The 25,018-nt window shown below is 28.7% G+C and overlaps 6 protein-coding genes across 6 annotated transcripts; 3 read left to right on the forward strand and 3 right to left on the reverse strand.

Annotated features, from left to right (window-relative positions):
- Window positions 1-3,700: 3,700 nt before the first annotated feature.
- On the forward strand, window positions 3,701-5,380 carry GO595_010084 (CCR4-NOT transcription complex subunit 10; the record flags this gene model as incomplete). Its single annotated transcript, XM_067912723.1, has 1 exon — window positions 3,701-5,380. The coding sequence occupies one exon, from the start codon at window positions 3,701-3,703 to the stop codon at window positions 5,378-5,380; it is 1,680 nt and encodes a 559-aa protein (XP_067768822.1).
- Window positions 5,381-6,936: 1,556 nt separating this feature from the next.
- On the forward strand, window positions 6,937-10,581 carry GO595_010085 (putative protein serine/threonine kinase; the record flags this gene model as incomplete). The annotated part of the gene is made up of 1 exon (XM_067912726.1): window positions 6,937-10,581. One exon carries the CDS (start codon window positions 6,937-6,939, stop codon window positions 10,579-10,581), a length of 3,645 nt encoding a protein of 1,214 aa, XP_067768823.1.
- A 405-nt stretch (window positions 10,582-10,986) lies between these two features.
- On the forward strand, window positions 10,987-11,991 carry GO595_010086 (Auxin Efflux Carrier family protein; the record flags this gene model as incomplete). The annotated part of the gene is made up of 1 exon (XM_067912727.1): window positions 10,987-11,991. One exon carries the CDS (start codon window positions 10,987-10,989, stop codon window positions 11,989-11,991), a length of 1,005 nt encoding a protein of 334 aa, XP_067768824.1.
- A 590-nt stretch (window positions 11,992-12,581) lies between these two features.
- On the reverse strand, window positions 12,582-15,893 carry GO595_010087 (TKL family protein kinase; the record flags this gene model as incomplete). The annotated part of the gene is made up of 1 exon (XM_067912728.1): window positions 12,582-15,893. The coding sequence occupies one exon, from the start codon at window positions 15,891-15,893 to the stop codon at window positions 12,582-12,584; it is 3,312 nt and encodes a 1,103-aa protein (XP_067768825.1).
- Window positions 15,894-16,459: 566 nt separating this feature from the next.
- GO595_010088 (uncharacterized protein) lies at window positions 16,460-16,852 on the reverse strand (the record flags this gene model as incomplete). Its single annotated transcript, XM_067912729.1, has 1 exon — window positions 16,460-16,852. One exon carries the CDS (start codon window positions 16,850-16,852, stop codon window positions 16,460-16,462), a length of 393 nt encoding a protein of 130 aa, XP_067768826.1.
- A 2,678-nt stretch (window positions 16,853-19,530) lies between these two features.
- Window positions 19,531-20,241, reverse strand: GO595_010089 (uncharacterized protein; the record flags this gene model as incomplete). The annotated part of the gene is made up of 1 exon (XM_067912730.1): window positions 19,531-20,241. The coding sequence occupies one exon, from the start codon at window positions 20,239-20,241 to the stop codon at window positions 19,531-19,533; it is 711 nt and encodes a 236-aa protein (XP_067768827.1).
- Window positions 20,242-25,018: the final 4,777 nt, after the last annotated feature.

Raw genomic sequence — 25,018 nt, forward strand, 5'->3', positions numbered from 1 at the left:
CTATAACTAATGTAAAATACACGCAAAAAAATGTATATTTCGAACAAATAATATTAAACAATTCATTTGATACATTTCAAGAACTTTTTGGTTATAAAGATTTACCATTTCAAATTAATGTAAATAACTTTGAAATCATTTGTCGGATAAATAAATTCGAAAAGATTCATTTTATTTCGAAATCATTTTGTTTAAAGAATTGTATTTTAACATATGAAAGTTGTGATATATCATTTATAACTGATAAAGAATTACTTTCTAAGTTTACACTTGGAAAAACGAAAATATTTAAAACGAATTTAATTTCGGATAAAATAAAATTCCAACTTCATCAAAATAGAAATACAAAACATCTTATATATGTATTAAAATTAATAAATTTCTTTAATTCAACAAATTTTTCGGCGGAATTAAAGAAATTAAATATTTCGATTTTAAACAACAAAATTAATTTCACAAATTCCGAAGTTAAAGCAACAAAAATTAATGAAAACATATTAAATTTAATTGAAAATATTCCCGATTTACAATATATGGATCTTGTTATGTCTTATTCATATTCACTTAAATGTGAATTAATTAAAACGGAATTTTATGAATTAAACGAAATATATTTTAATGGGAAAATACAATTTTTATCAACTTTTAATAGTTTCCAAACTTGTGGAATGGTTTTTGGTAATATTGTGTTTGGTTTATTTAAAGATCAAAATCATTTTTTCGATTGGAATTTTTGGCAAACATATTTTGAATTCGAAAACATGAAAGTTTTCGATGATAAAAACAAATATGAAGTTTTTCATTTTAAAGGAAATTCTAAAGAATTTTCATTTGATTTTATAGAAGTTGAAGAAATTTCTTCAACAACTTCTTCTGATCTAATAAATAATTTGTTGCAAATCGATAGTGATCATATAATTGCAAATAATATCAAAGGAAAACAAGGCAAATATAAGAAAGGTAATGTCTTTGTACAAAATTTATATATAAATAATTCCGAATTCCAATCTGCTACAGTTAGTTTGAAATCATTTGTTCCGACTTTTATTGAGTCTAAAAGTTATGTTAATGAAAAGATTTTAGCGAATAATATTATTTGGGATATTTGTAATCGTTCATTAACTGTTGAATATGCGTTATTTTTAGATCATTCATTACCTATAACTATACCTAAAGATAAATATCAAATAATAAATATAAAGCAATTAAATATATATAATTTCATTATAAATGACTTAAAATTAAAAATTAACAACAAGAATAAAACTATTAATTTTAAATCATCAAATTCTAAATATGAAACTGAATATCTTAAAATAGATATAAATGATATAAGCATTGATTATAATGGTGAAAACATTACAATCAAATGTAATAAGACAATTATAAATTTAGATCCATTATATCAATTTTATTCGATATCATCATATTTACCAACAATTAAAACGATTTTATTTAATTCCGAAACATTTTCTGTTATTTTAACATCGACGAATAATACACAATATTCATATCAATTTAACACTAATGATTTTGATATATATTATCAATGTGAGCATGAGAAAATCATTGACATTAATTGTATATCATTAGCTATGTATTATATAACTAATATCTCTAAAACTAAAATAATTTCATTGTCTAAAAATAGTAGTAATTGTATTTCCGTTAATTTCGCTTATATCGATAATGTAATTACATCACTTGAAATTGGATGTAATGATGTAAGTGTACAAACTAACGAAGAAATAATGAGATCTTTTGTGGATATTGTTTCGCCTTTTAAATTGTCTAATAACCTCGGAAGTGATTCTTTGTTGTTTAAACAATGGGAATTAAAGAAATTGTTGTTCCCACAGTTTAGAATTAACTTGAAATATGAATTCTTCGATCCTAATCAAAATAATAATTATGAAATAGATATACCTGAGTTTTATTGTGAGAACGTGCCGCAAACTACAATTTCATCTATCGTGGAGGCAATAGCTCAATCAATACTTGAGAAAATTAAAATGACTTTAAATCAAGAAAATAATTCCACTGCTGATGAGGAATCTGAAAATATACCAAAGGGTCAATTCAAGATGAAATTCTTGATGAAACATAAGTCGTAATGTTGAAATGTTTATGATGTTTAATAAAAATGTTTTTTGTTTTTACTTCGTTTTATAATAAATTATATAAAAATTCCTAAAAAATATTTTAAAAATTAGTGGTGTAAATATTATAAACATTGTTCTAATTGATCAAATGATTAAAAACGATTAAGTTAAATGCTAAAATATTTATTCATACACTAAAGAATTTAATTGATATATACATAAATATATATATATATAATCTGAGAAATATGATTATTAAGTTGTTTAATAAAATAAATATAAAATTTATTTAATTTACATGTTTATTTAACAATTTTATTGTTGTTCCTTTGTTTCTTTAGGTTCTTCCTTAGTTTCTTCTTTTTTCTCTGTATTTTCTGATTTAATTGCAGGTTTTTCTTCATTTTTACTACCAATAGCTTCAATACCACGTCTTAAAGACCATTCATTTTCAAATGCATCAATTTCATCTTCACCTACACTATGCCATGTTTCTTTAGTTGTTTTCTTACCTTCTTTATCTACAACTTCATCGACTTGCTGTATAAAATTATTAAAACATATTACAAATTATTGAAACATATTTTAAATTATTCAAATGAATACTTTTTGCATTAACATCAATTCCTTTTTGTTCTAAAACATATTTCACAAGTTCAATATTTCCTGATTCTGAAGCAAATGGCAAAATATCTTTTGGAATTTGATTATCTTGAAGGAAATTTTTAACGAGATACAAATTTCCATTTCTTGCTGATTCGTTTATATTACATGCATTCACAATTCCTTTTTCTTCCAAAAATGCTAAAATTTCATAATTTTCTTTTTTAATACAAAAGCTGATCAAATCATTAGTTTTATCTGCAGACATTTTAGGTATTGATTGTGTTTTTCTAATTTATTTTCATAAATATATTTAAAGATATCATTTTGATGAAATTCAATTGCAGTTTCACATGCACCTTTAAATGATGAATGATTCTTTTCACATAAATGAATGATTTCTTCATTTCCACCTGCAATTGCATATTTGCCTGCATTATTTACATTTGCATTATTCATAAGTAAATATTTAAAACATTTAACAGAAGAAAAAAAATGCTGCATAATCAATTAATGAAACATTCCAATTGTTAATAAATGAACATCTTTCATAAAGTGATTTTGGAATTGTTTGATTAAAATCAAAGTTTGTTTGTGATGATATTTCTTGAAGTTTTTCTATTTCATCATTCCGAATTATTTTCGCAATTTCATTTGGATTATGTCCTTCATTAATATACTTCTTATGTAGCTCCCAATCATTCTTTGAAAGTTCTTCATAATGATCCATAAAGTATCTTTCTATTGGATCATTTCTAGACCCATATGCGTTTGATGAAAATTGAGATTAGTTTAACAATATTTTGATTGTTCTGTCATTAAGATACTTTCATTTACAATATTGAATAGTTTACACATTCAAACTTGTCCATGAAAAAAATAATCTCTGGCGAAAAGTGCCGAAAATCGTACGTTTAAATGAGAACGAAAAATAAACGGACTCCATTCTTTCTTGAACCAAATTGTAGGGGTTTGTTTGAATACAAACCGATCAAATGGAGAAACAAGCTGATATTTTTTATCAAGAAAAATATAATGAACTTTTAGAAGCATGGAACTCTGAGCCAAGTGAGGTTCAAGACATTCAAAATTTGGCAATCGTTCGTTATCTTAATGATGGTGATTCTCCACTTACATCATTACAAAATGCTGAAGATATAATACGTAAAGAAGCACAAATTTGCGATTCCTGGGCAATGCATCCATCCTGGACACTTATTCAGTATCACAAGTGTTTATATTATTTTGAAATTGGAAGATTTGAAGAATGTTCAATAATATTAGATAAAATGTGGAAAAATCATTCATTCATTAACAAGTTGACATTAATTTGTATATCATTATTAACATATGAATTTGCAATTCAAACCAATGATTTTCATAATGTTAACAAGGCAAACTCATTTTTTACTAAAGAATTCGACAATAGCATACAAAATCTTTCTTCCTTTCTTAAAACCACTAGTGTTAATGAAAATCTTTCTCATAAAATTATCGAACGATACAGATATTCACATTTTCGACTTGAAATATCGCAAGCCATTTTTAAGCGCGACAAGAAATCACTTGATTTTCTTAGTAAATCCATAAATGATTTTGAAGAGTCGTCAGAATTTCGAAATTCACAAAAGTCCATTTCACTTTTCAAACTTATTCCATTAGCAAACGCCTCTTTATTTCTTGAGGATTACCCCAAGTATGACGCCTATATTTCACGTAGTACTGATTCCAATAATCCGATAATTCTCAATAACAAAGGTCTCTATGAAATCATTCAAAAGAAATACTCTTCGTCATTGTTACTGTTTTCCAAAGCCTTATCCATCCGTCCCACTCCCGTATTAATACAGCCTTATCCCAAAATATTATATAACATTGGCATTTCATTATTGTCCAAACAAAAGCCACGTAAAGCGTTTCATTACTTTTATTCGATCATTGATTCAGTTCCAGATTTTCCATATCTATGGATGCGTCTAGCTGAATGTTGTGTACTTTTTTTTAAGCTTCGCGTTGCAAAGATTCGAAATGCGACGCAAATGTCTGACTTAATTTCGCGACGACTTTCGACTCCTACGCGAACATATACGATATTACCGATTAGCGACGCGAAATTGTTTTCGAGATATGGCCGATATACCGAAGGCATTGACTCCAATCTAACACTTGAATTTGGAGAGAAATGTGCGCGAAATGCAATTGCTTTATGTAATGATACTCAAACTTCATTAAAAATGAGCGCGAATCTTTTGTGCCAATACATATGCTTAGAACTCGGAGATTATGAACGAACTATAGACATCGAGAAAATTATCACCGATCCGAATGCTAAAATTAGTCCGAATAATAGCATTGATACGACAACAAAGTTTTTGTCGAGAATTTACGCAGCGCAAGCGATGTATATGATTAGAGATTATAAAAACGCGTGCTCGAAATTGAAGTATAGCTTGTTCGAGGTAACGCTTAAGAAGGAGTACGGTCTGATGCTATATCAAACTGCGTGGAGAACTTTCTTGGCAAATAATGACTTGGAAAAATCATTCAAAAATATGAATAAGGCAATGGAAATAGATCCAAACGCACCTGAAATATTGTTGACTAAAGTGGCAATAGAATTGCAAAAAAAGAGAACACAACAGGCGTTGGCAATACTCGAAAGAAAACTGGAATAAAAACTAAATTAAATTAATTTTTTTTATAAAATGAATAATTCCGCATTTACATGTTGATGTGTTATAAAATTTAAGTGTTTCGTCATCATATTTTTACTATAGATTTCGTTTTTTGTGATTTAAACAATTAAGTAAAATAAATCAAACTTATGAAAAAGCTAAAACCGGTTCCAAAAGTTACAGTTAGCGGAATATTAATTTTGGTGATTTCACAAAACTAAAAATATAAATGGGGACCTTTCAAAGCCAAGCATTAAAAAAGCTTTAATATTTAGAGAAAATAATTTTTGAGCTGAAAAATAATAACATAAAGGATTCAGCTGTATCTTCCTTAAAATATTTTGGTGTAGAGCAGTCATATTCATTTAATTTAATTGTTTGTAGAATTATATACGAATATTTTGTTGCTAAAGGTCTTAATGCGTTATGCATACAATACTTAAAAGAAATTGAAGTCAAAGAATGTGAAACATATGGTGATTTAAATAACAATATTATGGATATCTTTATAAAATATTTATTATCTATTCAAACTCAAGAGTCAAATTATCTTTTTCAAAAATTAATTGAAAATTATTTAATTGATCCAAATATTTGTAAAAATAAAGCAACAACTTACTTTGCACATTATATGAAAAATGAAGAAATTAATAATTTAAAAACAAATGAACATTACAAATCCTTTTTTGAAAATTATGAAGAACTTTCAAAGAATTATTGGGAGCTTCATAAGAAATTAATTACAGAAGGAGTTAATCCGAATAAAACTGTAAAAATAATTCGAAATGATGAAATCAATATAATAATTTCGAACAGCACTTATGTGGGCATCAAATAATGGTTATATGACATAGAAATAGTTCAGTTGCTTCTAAAACAAGAGGGATATGATATTACTGTTAAAGACATTAATTTGTTTTATTTAGAATATATTTCACTAATTTTCTATTTCAAAATAAAATATGGTGGAAACCATTCACATTATTCAGTCAACATCTTTAAAATGTCATGATGAAATTGTTTCATTACTTCTTGAGCAGAAATCAATGCTCAAAAGAATTATGCTTTTTATTTTATATTTCTTTGCATAATTTGAAGTTTCAAAATAAATTTTGGAAAACATTTAAAACAGCACTAATCTTTGCGACATTAGAAGGTTATACAGAAATAGTTAAATTACTTCTTGAATAAGAATAAATTGATATTAATGCTAAAGATATTAATTCATTTTGTTTAAAATACTTTTGGAAATTATTTGAAATATTTTTTTCAGCACTTATTTTAGCATCTCGAATAGGTTATACAAAATCGCCAAATTGCTTCTTAAACAAGAAGGAATTGATATTAATTCCAATGATATTTATTAATTAAATTTAATATTTAATTATATTAATTGATGTTTAAATATAATATTTGGTATACTTGTAACTTGCAATTAAATATTATCATCCTCAATTCATCGAATTACTTTTTTTTTAAAAAAAATTCAAATAAACGTTGTTTTCAATATTGAATAATTATTCAATTTTAAATTTGCATACACGTCAATTTGACAGATGATAATTTCTTTGTTTTTATATGCGATTTCCTCTAAAAAATCAAATTGGGATCCCAATTATTGTGAAGACTGTGAACCTTGCAAAAAGGGCGAATACTGGCCATCAGGTACTGCCCATCACTGTTTGAAATGTCCAAAGGGTACATACTCTAAAATTAGAGAATCAAGATCATGCACTAGTTGCTCTGCAGGATATTACGCAGACAAAGAAGGATCTAAAGAATGTAAGCCATGCCCAGAAGGTTATTACTCTAATTCAACTGATTCTTCATCGTTTGAAGCTTGCAAGAAATGTCCAAGTGGTACTAGTAGTGAAAAACTAACAGGCTCAACTAAGTGTGTTGCTAGCCGTTGCTCAGCTGGTTATTATTATGATCGACAATATGAAAGTTGCAAGAAATGTCCGAATGGACAATATTCCAATTCTAGTGACACACCAACATTTGACTCATGTAAGAAATGTCCAAAGGGAACTACTAGTTCTAATTCAGAAGGATCAACCACCTGCGTCCTTTGTTCAGCAGGTAAATATGCAGATGAAGAAGGTTTACCATATTGTAAACAATGTCCAAGTGGCACATATTCAGCAGCAGGATCAATTAAATGTGAAAAGTGTCCAAAGGGTACATATTCAACAGGCAGTTCATGCGTAAAATGCTCAGCGGGTACTTATTCTGATTCAGAAGGTTCTGGTAGTTGCAAGAAGTGTCCGAATGGACAATATTCCAATTCTAGTGACACACCAACATTTGACTCATGTAAGAAATGTCCAAAGGGAACTACTAGTTCTAATTCAGAAGGATCAACCACCTGCGTCCTTTGTTCAGCAGGTAAATATGCAGATGAAGAAGGTTTACCATATTGTAAACAATGTCCAAGTGGCACATATTCAGCAGCAGGATCAATTAAATGTGAAAAGTGTCCAAAGGGTACATATTCAACAGGCAGTTCATGCGTAAAATGCTCAGCGGGTACTTATTCTGATTCAGAAGGTTCTGGTAGTTGCAAGAAGTGTCCGAATGGACAATATTCCAATTCTAGTGACACACCAACATTTGACTCATGTAAGAAATGTCCAAAGGGAACTACTAGTTCTAATTCAGAAGGATCAACCACCTGCGTCCTTTGTTCAGCAGGTAAATATGCAGATGAAGAAGGTTTACCATATTGTAAACAATGTCCAAGTGGCACATATTCAGCAGCAGGATCAATTAAATGTGAAAAGTGTCCAAAGGGTACATATTCAACAGGCAGTTCATGCGTAAAATGCTCAGCGGGTACTTATTCTGATTCAGAAGGTTCTGGTAGTTGCAAGAAGTGTCCGAATGGACAATATTCCAATTCTAGTGACACACCAACATTTGACTCATGTAAGAAATGTCCAAAGGGAACTACTAGTTCTAATTCAGAAGGATCAGCCACCTGCGTCCTTTGTTCAGCAGGTAAATATGCAGATGAAGAAGGTTTACCATATTGTAAACAATGTCCAAGTGGCACATATTCAGCAGCAGGATCAATTAAATGTGAAAAGTGTCCAAAGGGTACATATTCAACAGGCAGTTCATGCGTAAAATGCTCAGCGGGTACTTATTCTGATTCAGAAGGTTCTGGTAGTTGCAAGAAGTGTCCGAATGGACAATATTCCAATTCTAGTGACACACCAACATTTGACTCATGTAAGAAATGTCCAAAGGGAACTACTAGTTCTAATTCAGAAGGATCAACCACCTGCGTCCTTTGTTCAGCAGGTAAATATGCAGATGAAGAAGGTTTACCATATTGTAAACAATGTCCAAGTGGCACATATTCAGCAGCAGGATCAATTAAATGTGAAAAGTGTCCAAAGGGTACATATTCAACAGGCAGTTCATGCGTAAAATGCTCAGCGGGTACTTATTCTGATTCAGAAGGTTCTGGTAGTTGCAAGAAGTGTCCGAATGGACAATATTCCAATTCTAGTGACACACCAACATTTGACTCATGTAAGAAATGTCCAAAGGGAACTACTAGTTCTAATTCAGAAGGATCAGCCACCTGCGTCCTTTGTTCAGCAGGTAAATATGCAGATGAAGAAGGTTTACCATATTGTAAACAATGTCCAAGTGGTACATATTCAGCAGCAGGATCAATTAAATGTGAAAAGTGTCCAAAGGGTACATATTCAACAGGCAGTTCATGCGTAAAATGCTCAGCGGGTACTTATTCTGATTCAGAAGGTTCTGGTAGTTGCAAGAAGTGTCCGAATGGACAATATTCCAATTCTAGTGACACACCAACATTTGACTCATGTAAGAAATGTCCAAAGGGAACTACTAGTTCTAATTCAGAAGGATCAGCCACCTGCGTCCTTTGTTCAGCAGGTAAATATGCAGATGAAGAAGGTTTACCATATTGTAAACAATGTCCAAGTGGCACATATTCAGCAGCAGGATCAATTAAATGTGAAAAGTGTCCAAAGGGTACATATTCAACAGGCAGTTCATGCGTAAAATGCTCAGCGGGTACTTATTCTGATTCAGAAGGTTCTGGTAGTTGCAAGAAGTGTCCGAATGGACAATATTCCAATTCTAGTGACACACCAACATTTGACTCATGTAAGAAATGTCCAAAGGGAACTACTAGTTCTAATTCAGAAGGATCAACCACCTGCGTCCTTTGTTCAGCAGGTAAATATGCAGATGAAGAAGGTTTACCATATTGTAAACAATGTCCAAGTGGTACATATTCAACAGCAGGATCAATTAAATGTGAAAAGTGTCCAAAGGGTACATATTCAACAGGCAGTTCATGCGTAAAATGCTCAGCGGGTACTTATTCTGATTCAGAAGGTTCTGGTAGTTGCAAGAAGTGTCCGAATGGACAATATTCCAATTCTAGTGACACACCAACATTTGACTCATGTAAGAAATGTCCAAAGGGAACTACTAGTTCTAATTCAGAAGGATCAGCCACCTGCGTCCTTTGTTCAGCAGGTAAATATGCAGATGAAGAAGGTTTACCATATTGTAAACAATGTCCAAGTGGTACATATTCAACAGCAGGATCAATTAAATGTGAAAAGTGTCCAAAGGGTACATATTCAACAGGCAGTTCATGCGTAAAATGCTCAGCGGGTACTTATTCTGATTCAGAAGGTTCTGGTAGTTGCAAGAAGTGTCCGAATGGACAATATTCCAATTCTAGTGACACACCAACATTTGACTCATGTAAGAAATGTCCAAAGGGAACTACTAGTTCTAATTCAGAAGGATCAGCCACCTGCGTCCTTTGTTCAGCAGGTAAATATGCAGATGAAGAAGGTTTACCATATTGTAAACAATGTCCAAGTGGTACATATTCAACAGCAGGATCAGCTAAATGCGGAAAGTGTCCAAAGGGTACATATTCAACAACGTCAAGCAGTACACCATGTGCACAGTGTCCAGCGGGTACTTACTCTGATTCAGAAGGTTCTGGTAGTTGCAAGAAGTGTCCCGCAGGTACTTACGGCATTGCGGCAGGAGCTTCAACACTTAATCTTTGCTATAATTGTCCATGCGGCACCATATCAACTGAAGGAGCAACCAAATGCACGGAATGCACTCCTGGGTACTTCCCCAATAGGGAACAAACAAAATGTATGCTCATTGAAGATGATGAGTAAATACATTTTTTTTTAAATCCCCAAGAAACAGAATTCTCTAAATAACGATTTTATATTCTATGAGTTCATTGAAAAAAATTTCTGAGAAATTTTGTATGATAAATTGTGAAAACATTGAATTTATTGTCTCAACCTTTTCTATGTTTTTATTCAGAAAATTTCTATGAGTTTCATCAAAAAGTCGAGGCTTTGGGTGCGAAAGAAATTATGTGGGAAATGATCGTAGAAAATAACAGTATCGGTTCCACTTTTTAAATGTAATTCTATTAACCGATCGAAAAGTCGCCAATCGTCATAGAAAATTCTGTGAAAATTTTTTAGAATTCCCTTTTTTGTTTTCAATTCGCATTGTGTAAATCACAGAAATAACATTCCATCGGAGGGTGGGGTTGGTCGCATACAAGAATGACTGACTACACAAACATCATTTATTCAGGAGTTTCTATTATAATAGAAATCGCTATAGGATTTATTTGTTTTAAGCTAAAGTTTTTTCCTGAAGAAACAATCACAAAGTTAAATGCATTTCTTGTGAATGTTTGCTATCTTCCCCTCATTACTAGAGCTCTTGCTACACGCGACCTTGGTAGCCTCAGTTTCCTCCCATTTCTTGTGGCAATTTTGGCGGTAATTACTGTTGATATCCTTTTGCTTGTTGTGTTTTGCATTAAAAAATTTAAAAACAGATTCTATATCTACCTTAGTACATATCTTCCAAGTGTTTATGTTAACTATCTCATTATTGGATTACCAGTTTTTAAGGCTGTATGGAGTGAAAATGAAAATGCAATGGTTTCTGTACAGAATCTCTCCGGTGATTTATTTGTTGTTCCGGTTTATTTAGTGTTGACTAAATTCTATTCGATCAACCAAGCAAATATCAAGCACAAAGAAGCTAATGATGGTATTGTTGAACACGTACAAATATCTATTATTTGGATAATAATCAAAGGTATCATTACAAATAAGTTTATCATTGGTAATGCAATTGGATTTATATATGCAGCCACAGGTTGGAAGATGTGTCCATTTCTTGGCCAGCTAATGAAGTACCTTGGTGATGCTGTTCTTGCTCTAGCTTTATTTACAGTTGGTGGCTTCTTGTCTCAGCATTCCATCATTGCATGCAATTTTCTACACTTTTTGATAACGTTAATAATCCGGGCTATCGTTTTCCCATGGATAGTCGCAATGTATTGTTTCTTCATTAAAGTGTCACCTAGACTCGCTAGGCAATGCATGATCATGGCAACAATGCCTACTGCAACAGCTGCATTTTTGTTGAGCGAACAAAACAGAACTGGAGCTGGCGTAGCTTCAACAATGATTCTTTGGTCAACAATCACAGCTATACCATGTGTTGTTCTTTGGTTTTACTTACTTGATCATTTCGGTATTTTTGTAGAATAATTTTATCATGTTTTAAATAAATTGTTACAAATATCAAAAAGGAGTGTTGGGGGGGCCGTGATTTGATAACTTTATATATGTTCAAATTTGAGTATCAATGAAAAAGTTGTTGCTTGAGTTGATATTGATCGGTTGAAGACGATCAAACATTTTTCTATATTTCAACAGGATGTTTATTAAACGTATTTAAAAAAATATGGAATTTTAAGTTGATTAAATAAATACAGTCAATTATAAAATTCTAATATCTCATATTATGAAACTATATGATATAAATGCAAGCCATCCAAAAGTCGATTTTGCCTATTTTTGGAATGAAGAGACAAATTTGTCTTGTGTTATTTATAATATTATTCCTAAGTTTTTATTAATCATCGATGTAAAAGTTCTGCCTTAGATAACCAGAGTTTTTTGCAATTAACCATGATTTATAATTCTTTCTAACTTTTGAATTGTGTAATAAAAAGCTTTTTTTTAATATTTTGTTTATTGATTTTTATGATGACATATATTAAAATTATTGAAACAATTTTTTATCATTATCTCAAAATTGCAAAATAAAAATAATTTCGTATTTAATAAACACACAATTATTCGCATTTTCTTAACATTGCTCTAATTCTTATATACTTTGGTCTATTTGAATCGTTCAGCTGTGACGATGCCAATTTTTTCTCTATTACATTTAACATATTATTTTCCTTCAACAGTTTGCATACCTCTGGAGTTGCCGACATTGTTTCTATCATATTAAACAAGATCGGCGCGTGTTCGGATTCCCACATATCCTTTACTCCCACAAAGAACTGATCAATTACATCTTTTTTCTTCAATATTTCTTTTGCTTCAGGCAACGACGCTATTCTACACGCAGTTACGATTGCACGTTGTACAGCGACAGGATCTTCATTCGTGAAATGTTTAAACAATTGTGGTAAATACTCTATACATGCCTTTGCATTTATCGGGTCCACAGTAATATTCGATAAACATATAAAAGGATAAGAACTAAAAGAATAATCATAACATGCATTAAATAACAAAGGTATAGCATCGATCATTACTGTCGAATCAGGTAAAGCTGCGCTTAATGCTGTTAATGCCATTAAAGCTAAATGAGTTAATTCCTCATTTTTAGACTTTAATAATTGTACTATGTATGTCATTAAAGACCATTTCTCTAAAAGATTTACATAGTTCATGTTACTAGCTAAAACACCGACAAGTCGAATTGCTGGTGCTGTTAATTCACTTTCTAATGATAATGCATCGATTAGAAATGTTTTAAGTTGTTCACATTCATTTAAATTTATTTCTTCGATTATATCGTTCTCGGCTAATAATGCAGCAATTGAATAAGCAGATAATATTGCGGAATATGTCGAAGACTTTAATAAGTTTAATAATGTCTTTAATAATATTTGGAACTTATTAACTGTTATCGAATTAGAACAAAACGCAAAACAAATTCGAAGTGCTGAAACTTGTACTATTATATCTTCACTTTGTATACATTTCGTTAAACATAACGCAAAGTTTTTAGTTGCATATACTTCTTTATATACTAATATATTATCCATTAACATTGTTAAAGCATTTAATGCTTCTAATTGGACATCGAAATCTGCTCTTTGTAATAACGATGTAAATTGTGATAAAAATATCGAAATCGTTCGTTGCTTTGACATTATTCCATCAAATAATATTTGTAATAATCGTAATGCTGTAACTAATATATTCGAATCTTCGTTTTCTAATAAGATACAAATTCGATCTGCACCATCGACACAACGAATTTGTGCTTTAGCTCCTTCGAATGAAGCGATTTTTATTAACAAATTTAACGTAGCTAATAATAATTCAGAATTCGATTCAGGTATAGCATTACGTAAAAGGTTTTCTACAACAGTACTAAAGATTGATTCATCTTCATAAAACTCATGATCTATAATTTGATCAAGTAAATTAATTGCTTTCTTTCGAACAACGACATCAGAAGCTAATAAAAATGATGATATTCGAGAAATATGTTGTTGTGAGAATATACAACGTTGTGATCCAACAATAGCTATTAAACAACTTAATAATTTCGGTATTGTTGTAGTTACAAATCGAGTTAATACATTTAATAATGCGATATCTCCATTATTCTCTATGAATGAAGCTACCATTGATTCATCTTTTAATAATTTCTCTAATAATGATACCAACGTCGCAATGATATGTTGATCATTACTAGTTTCGAGATGTTTAACTATAAATGGGATAATATCAAATTGTGCTATCATTGATACTATATCTTGATTAGATATTAATGTTGTTAACTTTGTTATAGCAGTTTCATCTTGTTCACATTCTTCAATAATTTTTCCGATTTGTTCTTCAGTGATTGAATTAGGATCAATACCAAAAGGTCGTAAATCATTAACAAATTCATCATTATTAAATGATGGTGAACCGAATTGTTGTATATAATTCTTATACTTTTCTAAATCAGTTCCAGGAAATGTTATTGTACAACTTTCTAATGCACGTACAATAGTCTTAAAGTCAGGTCGTTTATCAGGATCTGTATGCCAACAAATCCGTATAAACTTTGCTAAATTATGTGGACAATTCTTCGGTATTTTCGGCCGATTGTTTTGATTAATTACTGTCATTGCAACTTGTATATCTCTAAGACCTCGATAAGGAACATCTCCTGTTAACATTTCCCATAATACTATTCCATAACTATAAACATCTGATTTCTCATCATAACGTTGCGAATTTAATACTTCTGGTGCCATCCATTGGGATGTACCAATTCCAACTGTTTCACTATTAGATGACTTCGTACTCGCCATTCCAAAGTCCGAAATCTTTGGGAAGTTATCAGCATCTAATAATATGTTTAATGATTTCAAATCACGATGAAGCATTTGTTGTTCATGTAAATATTTCATACCATATGCAATACCTAACGCTATGATAGATAATTGCGTTGGCGATAATCGATCTGATGCTTCTTTTGCATGTAATCGTGAAAATAATGAGCCGCCAGACATAAATTCGGTAACAATACAAAATGGTGGTTTAGTACATGCACCGACAAATGGTAATATAGCAAAATGTTTAAGGCGTGCACAAATAGCAACTTCGCGTTTAAACATTTCTAACATATGTTCATCAAATTGTTGATGATGTAGCTTTTTGACAGCAACAATGGTGCCATCACTTTTAAGATACCCTAAAAATACTTCCGCAAAGCCTCCAGAACCAATCTTTTTTTGTAAGACTAGATCATCGGGTGATATCTCCCACTTTTCAAAAGACATAAGTGACTCTTTAATGACTGATAATTCAAGGGCTTTCGGTTTTTTAGACTCAGAATCAATGCCAGCATCTTTGGCAAGTTGATTTCGATGTTGAACAATTTCATTAATTTTGGATTCTAAACCAGGAATGTTAGAATTTTCAAGTAGTTGCTGAATAATACCGAGGTCATGAACTACTTCGGTTTTAAATTGTGTTTCAGTAAATGATATTGGTGTATCACCAAGTCCTAATTTTGAACTAATATCATTAAAGAGTTGAGATAGCCTTGTAACTTCTGTTTCGGTGTAATCTAGCGGATGATCAAGAAAGAATTGTAACCATGTACTTTCATATTGTTGCTCAAATAATTCTTTTAATGAATTAATTACATTAATCATTTGTTTAAATAATTCTTCTTGAGTTTTGTCAAGATCTGTTTCATCATTTTCTCTTGATCTTAACAATTTTGAAAAAGAATGAAATTGATTACATATAAAAGTTAATAATACACGATGAACAACCATTTGCTTTGTAGACTTTGTAAGGTTTCGAATTTCGTATTGGACATGTTGAATCCATTTGCCAAAAGATAAGGATGTTTGCATATGTTAAACCGTTTGATTCTTGAAACGCCACTTTTTGATTTTTCATTGAAATGCAAAAATGTTCCAAAATATCTCACTACCAAATGTTTTTTATTTTAGAAAAGAACCATTTACAACCTCCCTAACAAAATGTATTATATCAATTCTCCCAAAGAGTAATTATCATTATTGTAATATTTTACAAAAATCTAATGAATATTATATAAAGCAAGTAACCGATAGAACTTCATCATTATAAGCGCAACTTAATTTTATTTAAATTTATTTAGATTTCTGCTTTAAACGGATAAAAATTTTTTTCTATGAATGATTCACTCCATAAGCAATTAGGGAAATATATACGAATTGTGATTAGCATTAAATAAGCCCTTATATACTGTAGTACTATTGAGTATTCGAAGGCTTATTCATTCTAATGTGATAATCAATATTATTATTAATATCATAACTGAGTGTAAAAAAATTTGAATTTCGGAATGCCCCATCTGATTCATTTCAAGCAAATGCTGTGTAAAATTCGTTTACTTTTGAAATTAATTAAAACTAAACATAGGGGTTTTAATTGTTTACTTACCATAATGTCCCCATGGCATCTCACTTCGATATTCCCAATCTCTTTGATCTCCTGAACTATATCCACTTGGTTCATCTTCTCTCATTATTTTTTGATGAAAAACTGTTGGATGAACACTTTCTCTTCTTTCTAAGCTTATTTGTATTGGGCGATGAAGTTGTGGAGGAGGGGTAGGCAAATTATTATTGTATGGTTCATAGAAATCATTCTGTTTCATTCTTTTTTGGCTAGGTGAAGGATAGGATACTCTTTCTTGATGTACTGTAGGATATGGAGTTTTACACTTTGGATATCCCTGGTCAGATGATTCATCACTTGAACCTGATAAACTTGGTTGGATCTCTATATCACTTTCATCTCCATCATCAAATATTGTTCTTCTCATGGATGGAAAAGATGGCTGAACTCTCTTTCTTCTTGTTAAATCAGATAATATATCTCGATTTAATTTTTTAAATTGTGTTATTTCGTCACCTGAGTGAACTTCGTAGTATTGTTGAGGTTTATAATCACTTAATTTTTTTGCTAACTGATTATATTTCCTTGGAAATGCTGCTTTTCTGCCGCAATTAGCATTTGGTATCAAAAAAATGAAAATTTCTATCCAATATAACATTAAAAATGATCTGATAATTTTTTGGAGAAATAATTTTATCTTTTCATAAAAATTATATTACTCTTTTTATTAAAATTTTTAAACTTTTTTAAAAGTTTAAGTATTGAGTGCTTGTTGTTATGGAAAAACAAAAAATTCATTGATATAAGTTTAATCAATCATATTTAGTCAACAATTTTTTTTTAATTCTGATTATGAATAAAATTTCTTTTTTTATCTTGGATTTTAATATGAAAAAAAAAATAATCTTAAAATATTAAAAAATAATGAGTTTGAATGGCGAAAAATATAATATCAATCTTAAAAAAAAATGTCAATTTCATAAAAGGTTCAAGAGAATATATAATAATATGTTATTAAATTTTTTTAATTGGTCGAAAAAACAAAATAAAATATTGCAATTGCTCTTAAGAAATAAGAAAAAATAATGCAAGAAATTAATTCATGATCATGTTTTATGAATTTGAGCATTTTTGTTTTTCTTCTTTTGGAGTTATTAAAGAATCAATTTTTAGCATATTAACTATTTTATCATAACCTTTTTTTGATGCTATCATTAACGCATTATTACAAAATATAAATGAACTCCAATAACAATAAGAAAATTTTAAATCAGTAAAACAAAATTTGATTAAAACAAAATAATATTTTTTAAATTTATATTAATATTTTCATGTTTAACAAGCAATGATACAATATCGGTATTTCCATTTAATGAAGCAAAAATAAGTGCTGTATCAAATAATACAAATAATTTCCAAGTTTTATTTTGAACTTTTATTTTATTAAATAAATGAATGTCAATAGCATTGACATCAATTTCTTCTTGTTCAAGAAGTAATTGAACAACTTCTTGCTGATTATTTTTTGATGCAACCATAAGTGGTGTTTCAAATAGTTTGAATAATATTGTTTTGAAATTCCAAAACATTAAAATAATTTTCAGTTTTAGCATTAACGTTAATTCCTTTTTGTTCTAGAAGTAATTTAACTATTTCAGTGTATCCTTTTTCAGATGCAATAATAAGAGCTGTCCTAAATAATTTCCAAATATTTTATTGAAATATCAAATTATTACAATAAATCATAAGTAAAAGAAATAAATAACTTTGGTATTTTTCATGTTTTTTTGTTTAAGAAACAATTTAACTATATCAACATGACCATATTCACATGCCATAAGAAAAGTCTTAATATATATAAATAATTTTTAAATATTATTTTTAAATATCATATTACCAAAATAAATTTTAAATGAAAATAGCATAAATGCTTGTAATTTAAATCAACTTCAAATTTTTCAAGAATATTGTTGTCTAATTCATCTTTTTCTGATAGACTTGATCTTGAGGGATATTTTGGATTGAGTTTTGTTTCAACAAAATTATATATTAAAAAAAACATTTCCAAATTTAATAAGTTCATTAAATATATTTTCATTAATTTTCATTCCTTCATCTATTAATAACATAAAAATATTATAATTTGCATATAAGACACAAATTTTCCCTAATTTTCCGAGTGAATAATCTTTTAACCCTTGATTTTCATAAATATATTTAAAAATATCATTTCTATGGTATTCAATTGCTGCTTCATATACACCATCAAATGATGAATTATTTTGTTCACATAAATGAATGATTTCAAGATTTCCGCCTGCTACTTAAAGGTATTATTTACATTAGCACTATTCATAAGTAAATATTTAAAACATTTAATTGAGCCAAAAAATGCTGCATAATCAATTAATGTAACATAATTTTCATTTATAAATGAACATCTTTCATAAAGTGATGGTTTGATTTTTTGATTAATATTAAATGTTGGTTGTGATGCTATTTCTTGAAGTTTATCGATTTCATCATTTCGATTTATTTTTGCAATTTCATTTGAATTATGTCCTTCTTTTATATATTTTTTATGAAGTTCCCAATTATTTTCTTCAATTTCAAGACGAATTTTACAAAATTCATCACTAAATTTATTGTATTGAACGTTAAATAATTCATTTTTTGTTAATCGATGTGCAAAATAAAACAAGTCTTTGTTTCTTATTACACGATCAGATATTATTCCCAAATCAATAAGTCTCTCTAGTATAAAATTAGATTCTTGTGAAGGCATAAAATTATAAATAATTTTTTCAAATCTTTTAAATATTTTTGCATTACCATAAATGAATTGGGTATTTTGATATATTAGTAAGTTGACGGCATAGCTTTCTATTTGCATAGCAATTCACATCATTGAAAATTGGTTATCTTTAGATATATGTAATGAGAATATATCAATTATTGGTAAAATATTTAAAATTCATAAGAAAATCAGGATAGGACTCGTTCTGTTTTCATTTTCCCTCTAAAATTGGGAAAAATTAGCATCAATAGATGTTACGTTGTTGTTTGCATAATTAAAACACTTAGAATTAGACACACAAAAATATTTTACTTTGGTATAATTTTGAAGAGAGTTCTATTTGACACATGTTGTGATTCAAGTACTTCATCTGGTTTGAGTGTACTCATTGGTCCGACCAGATCAAATTCCCCTAAGTAAAGCTTTTTTTCAATTATTTCGTCCCGTGCAGCAACCCAAACATATACATTTTCACCTAATTCATTTGGCGAAAATTTTCTTTGAAATCTTATATTTGAATCTACTGCAAGAACTGCAATGCATATACCATTTTCAGGCTCGTTACCTATTTTAGAAAATCTATCTCGAATCATTTGTGGATAATCTTCATCTGTCGTTTCTTCAATTGTCGGATTGACCTGTGGTTGTTCAGCTTGTTGCTCACGCTTTTGAGCTTCCTCTAGTGCTTCTAAGTACTCTCTATCTTGGCTTTGAATAATTTGTTGAGTTGAGTTCAGATCATCTGAAGATTTCGATTGATCAGTAGGATTTAAATCCATATCAATTAAATTTTGAAGGCGCTGTTGGGTTACCTTAACTTTTTCAAGTATTTCTAATGCTTTCCTAGCAACAGGATTATGAAATAAAGTTGAATCATCAATTCCATCAGGCAAAATTGGGACGATTGGTCTATTTATTTGATCTTCAATCGAAGCTGCTATTGCATGTCTTAGAGCTTCATCATTATCATCATCCATATATTCATTTAAATCATTTAGATCCACATTTCCGAAGCTCATAATAACTAAACGTCCATCAGCATTTACACAAAAGTGTCATCACACAACAACAACAAAAATTTTTTTTATATAAAAAAACATTTTATATATATATATAACAAATCTACCAAAGAGGTGTCCAACCATGGAACATATAAGCCAAGTTATAATTATCCGTTGCATCTTGTATTAGTAATTCCACTTGTTGTTGTACATTTAATTCCTTTTCTTTATCGAATTCTCTTCCTGTTAATTTTTCGACTATTTTATTCATTGCAGATCTAATGTTTACCTTTACGTTATCATCCTTGTTATTACTTTCTATATTTTCATACAAATGCAAAGAATTACCTGATAATTTTCCTCTTAAATTTGTATCCGGGACAGATCTTCTCTTTTTAACATTATTATTATTTTCAGTGCATTCCAAAGGAACCTTCAAAAATATGTCCAGAACAGTCATTATACTTTCTCGATGTGCTCGACATAATTTCATTGTTTGTTCACATATTATTCGAAAGTCACCTTCAATCTCCGAAGGGCCGAAAGCGTTTCTAATCATTCTTGTTAATCTAAAAGGTACAGTTTCGGGGAAACTTTTACGAATTTTACTCACTTCGAAACAATCACCGAAATCGATATGTATAATATCACTTGAAATTCGATGTAACATTATATTCGAAGGATGTCGATCACCTAAACCTAATATATAACCAATGATTGACATCACAGCGGAAGTTTGTGCGAACCTTAAAGTTCGTGAAATCCAATTCATTGAGTTACTACTTTGTAAATATATTATATCACGTAAATCATTATTAGGTATTGTGTTCGAAAACTCATTAATATATTCAAGTCGTTGAATAGGACGTAATGAGTCAATGTTTTCGATATATATTTTATTACATTCGATTTTCTCGATAAATGGATTAATGTTTCGTTGTTTTCGATATTGACATATTAATGAGAATAATGTATCTGTATTAAGTAAATATTGGATTAATCCACAATTAGTAGTTAATGGAGTTATCGAATAACAATGAAGTTTTAATGATCGATTTTCACGTGGGAAATCATTACCAATATGCATATTCATTAACTCGAAGAATTGCATTATTTGTTGATCTAATCGTAAATCTTCATGTCCTTTTAATAATGAAGTATGTTTAGAACCATCATTGCCATTAATTATTATTAATCGTGGATGTTGTTTCGATGTAATTATTTCTAATGTTGGGTTAAATGATGAAATTGTTATTAGTTCAGAACCAATAGAATATGTACCAGGTATAGCTATGATCGAATCAGTTAGTTTACTTAATTCTGGTGATACATTGTTTAATTGTAATATACGTAATTCATTAATTTCTTGTTTTAATTGATCACTTAATTTAGTGATTAAATCAACCATTCGAGAAAACTCTTTTTGAGAATAAAACATATTAAGTTGTTTAAGCTTATTTAATATTGTTAATATTTCTGTTTTATGAGAATTATCAAAACTTTTATCAAAATTACATTTGATTGGAGCCTTTAATTCAAGTTCAATTATTTCTATCATATGTTTAAAATCACGTTTTTTAATATAAATCGGTAATTTAAATAATGTTTCAAGCCATTTCTCTAATCGTGAATTAGATGCACTTATTAATCCATTATATATTATTTCGCCTTGATTTTTAGCTTTAGGATTATCTGATTCGAATCGGTATAAAATATTTTTTGCTATTTCTAATTGTGATTCATTATTTAAATCTGGTTGCGTTAAGAAGAATAAAGGATATAATAAGATATGAAAATGATTAGGTAACATTCCAGAGATTAATTCGATGATAAATTTCGATAATTTAATATTATTCGATGAAAGTTGTGAAAATAATTGTGGAATAATTTTTAATAATAAAGAATCTCCAATTAATGAAATACATTGTGAAACATTTGTAAAGTTTTCATCATCTAATTCGATCGAAAAAAATAATGAAACAAGTTGTATCAAATCAGAAAATGAATTGTTTGGATGTAATTTTACACATTTAATAAATCCATTTATTGAGTTAATACAACTATTAATGTTTTTAATATCAGAATGATATATTTGTTCTGATGCCCAAGCCCATCTATGCCAAGCTTTATAATTATCTGGGTTTAATTTTGTAGATAACACTAAATAAGGTAATGCATTATTAATAATTGTGATTGCTTTAATAGGTGGTACACTTCTAATTAAATATTGCCCATGTAAAAATGATATTTTCGATGCAATGATTTTATTCGACTCATTTTCGATATTAATTTGTTCTAAATATTCTAATGATTTCATTTTTTCCCCTCTTTCCCATATAGAACGTGCTTGAACATATTTAACTTCATTAGTAATTTCAATATTAGAAAAATGTTTATTATATACTAAATCATATAATTTCCAATCGCGAGTTTTTAATGCGCGTTTTAATAATAATATACAATCATTAATTGATTTAGAATATAAAAAACGAATCGAAAATATCGAATCATATACTAAAAAACTTTTACGACAAAATGATAATCTTTCTTTCCATATCTTTTCATCGACTTTATTATTAATTATTTCATTTAATTCTGTTAATTCCATTGATGCTAAAACAGATGAATATAACATTGATTTATCATATTTATAAATATTTTGTGCATTTTTAGCTAATTGGATAAAACCATTTTCGATAATTTCTTTTGATTTTTCTAAATTATTATTTTTATATTCTAAATATGCTTTATATATCATATGAAATATATTCTTCGAATTATTATTAATAATTAAATTCGAATCATTCTTTAATAAATCAATTTTCTCATATAGTTCTGAATGTGTATGAATTTCATTAAAATAATTCCAATTAAGTAATGAATTTAATTCATTAAAATTCTCATCTTCAATAAACTTTTGACTTAAAATATCCGAAAATTTAATTTTTAATCCAATTACTGTTTCTCTTAAGCCTAAAATAGAAGAAAGTTTAAATATTGAACATATTGATTCATTCGATTTAGTATCATCATACCATTTATTAGCTAAACAATATGCATTTGAATATTGTCCAGAATTTTGACAATTTTTACATAAAATAATTGGCGATATATTTAATGATGAATTTGCTTTTTCCATAAAATCAATTAAATTCATCAAAAAAAATTGTGTATTACCTATTAAATATTTAGAATCGAAAGCTTTAGTTAATGAATCCCTAATAATTTTACATTTATCTTCCGACATTTCTTCCCAACAACTTAAAAAAGCAGCGAAAAATAAGTTTTCACATATTTGTGGTATATCATTCACGAATTTAGATAAACTTGAAATATAAGGCTCAGGCGAATTAACGATTGAAGAATATAATACTTTTTTAAACCATTCTTTTCGACCCCAAGGAGTTTCTTCACCATTATAAATAATAGCGAAATCTAAAGGAATATTTTGAGTTTTATATATTTTATTTTTGATAGTTTTTGTAGGTTTAATACTTATATCACTTGTATCTATAAAACAAAAATCTTCAAATCGTAATGGAGGTGATTTACTCGCGATTAATTGGAAATTATTTAAAGGAATATGAAATTGCGTTAATTTCTCTGTTATCATTTGTTGATATACAGCAAAATAAGTCCCTAAAGAAACTTGTAAAGAATATAATACTTGTAATGCTACTTCTGTTATTTGAACATCTTGTAAATTAATACAATAAATAATACATCTAACTATTGACGCACTAAAATTTATACAATCACATGATTGAATATAAACTCGTAATGCATGTAATGCATCGATTCGAGTTTGTTGTAATGTTAATGAATAAGTTATAGCATTAATAATTTCGGGTATTATTAAAAATAAATAATCATTTGATATATATCTAAATGAAACTAAAGAAATTAATGCAAATTTACTTGTGATTATATTTGTCGATCGATAAGAAAATAAACAATCTAATAATAATGATATACATTGAGGTAAAAATGGGACAAATTGATCTAATAAAACATTAGCTAATGAAGATATAACTTCTAAAACATTTTTAATCACATCTGAATTCCATAATTCATATATTATACTCATAATTTCTTCAGAAAATTCGGATAACCAATGCGGAGGAATCTTTTCACAAAACATTTTCATTAAACTTAATATCTTTTTATTCCGAATTATTCGAATTTCATTAAAAAAAAATGTTGTGAATTTCAAAAATGATTGATAACAAATTTGTTCTCCACTAGAAAATACATAAATTAATTGTTCCATTACGTTTAAATGATACATACTAAAAGATTCATCGAATAATACATTTAATAAAACTTTACATACTATTTGAATATAATATTCATGATGATTATTAAAGTCAATATCGAAACTTAATTGATAAATTTTTTCATTATCATTAATAATATCTGTTAAATCTTGATCAATAGCACCAATTAGACCTAAAAGTTTTAATATTGATATATTTAATTTTGTAGAATTCCATTTTGAAGCATTTTGAATTTTCCGATAAATTTCTTTTCGATTTATTTTAAAAATATGATTATTATTTGATATTAATGATGTTAAAGTTGAGACAACAGAAATTTTTAATTTTTTCGATGTGCTTTGTTGTAATACATTTAAAAATACATCTAAAAATTCCGAATAATGAGAAATTAATTTAATATCTTTATCAGATATTATTTTAATAGCTTTTGATAAATTAATTGATATTTTGTAATAAAATTTTAAGTCAAAATCAGTTTTCTCTCTACGAGAAGGTTGAGTAAAATGTTCAAGTGTAAT

This window comes from Histomonas meleagridis, assembly GCF_020186115.1.
Source record: "Histomonas meleagridis strain 2922-C6/04-10x chromosome Unknown scaffold_61, whole genome shotgun sequence".
NCBI lineage: Eukaryota > Parabasalia > Tritrichomonadida > Dientamoebidae > Histomonas > Histomonas meleagridis.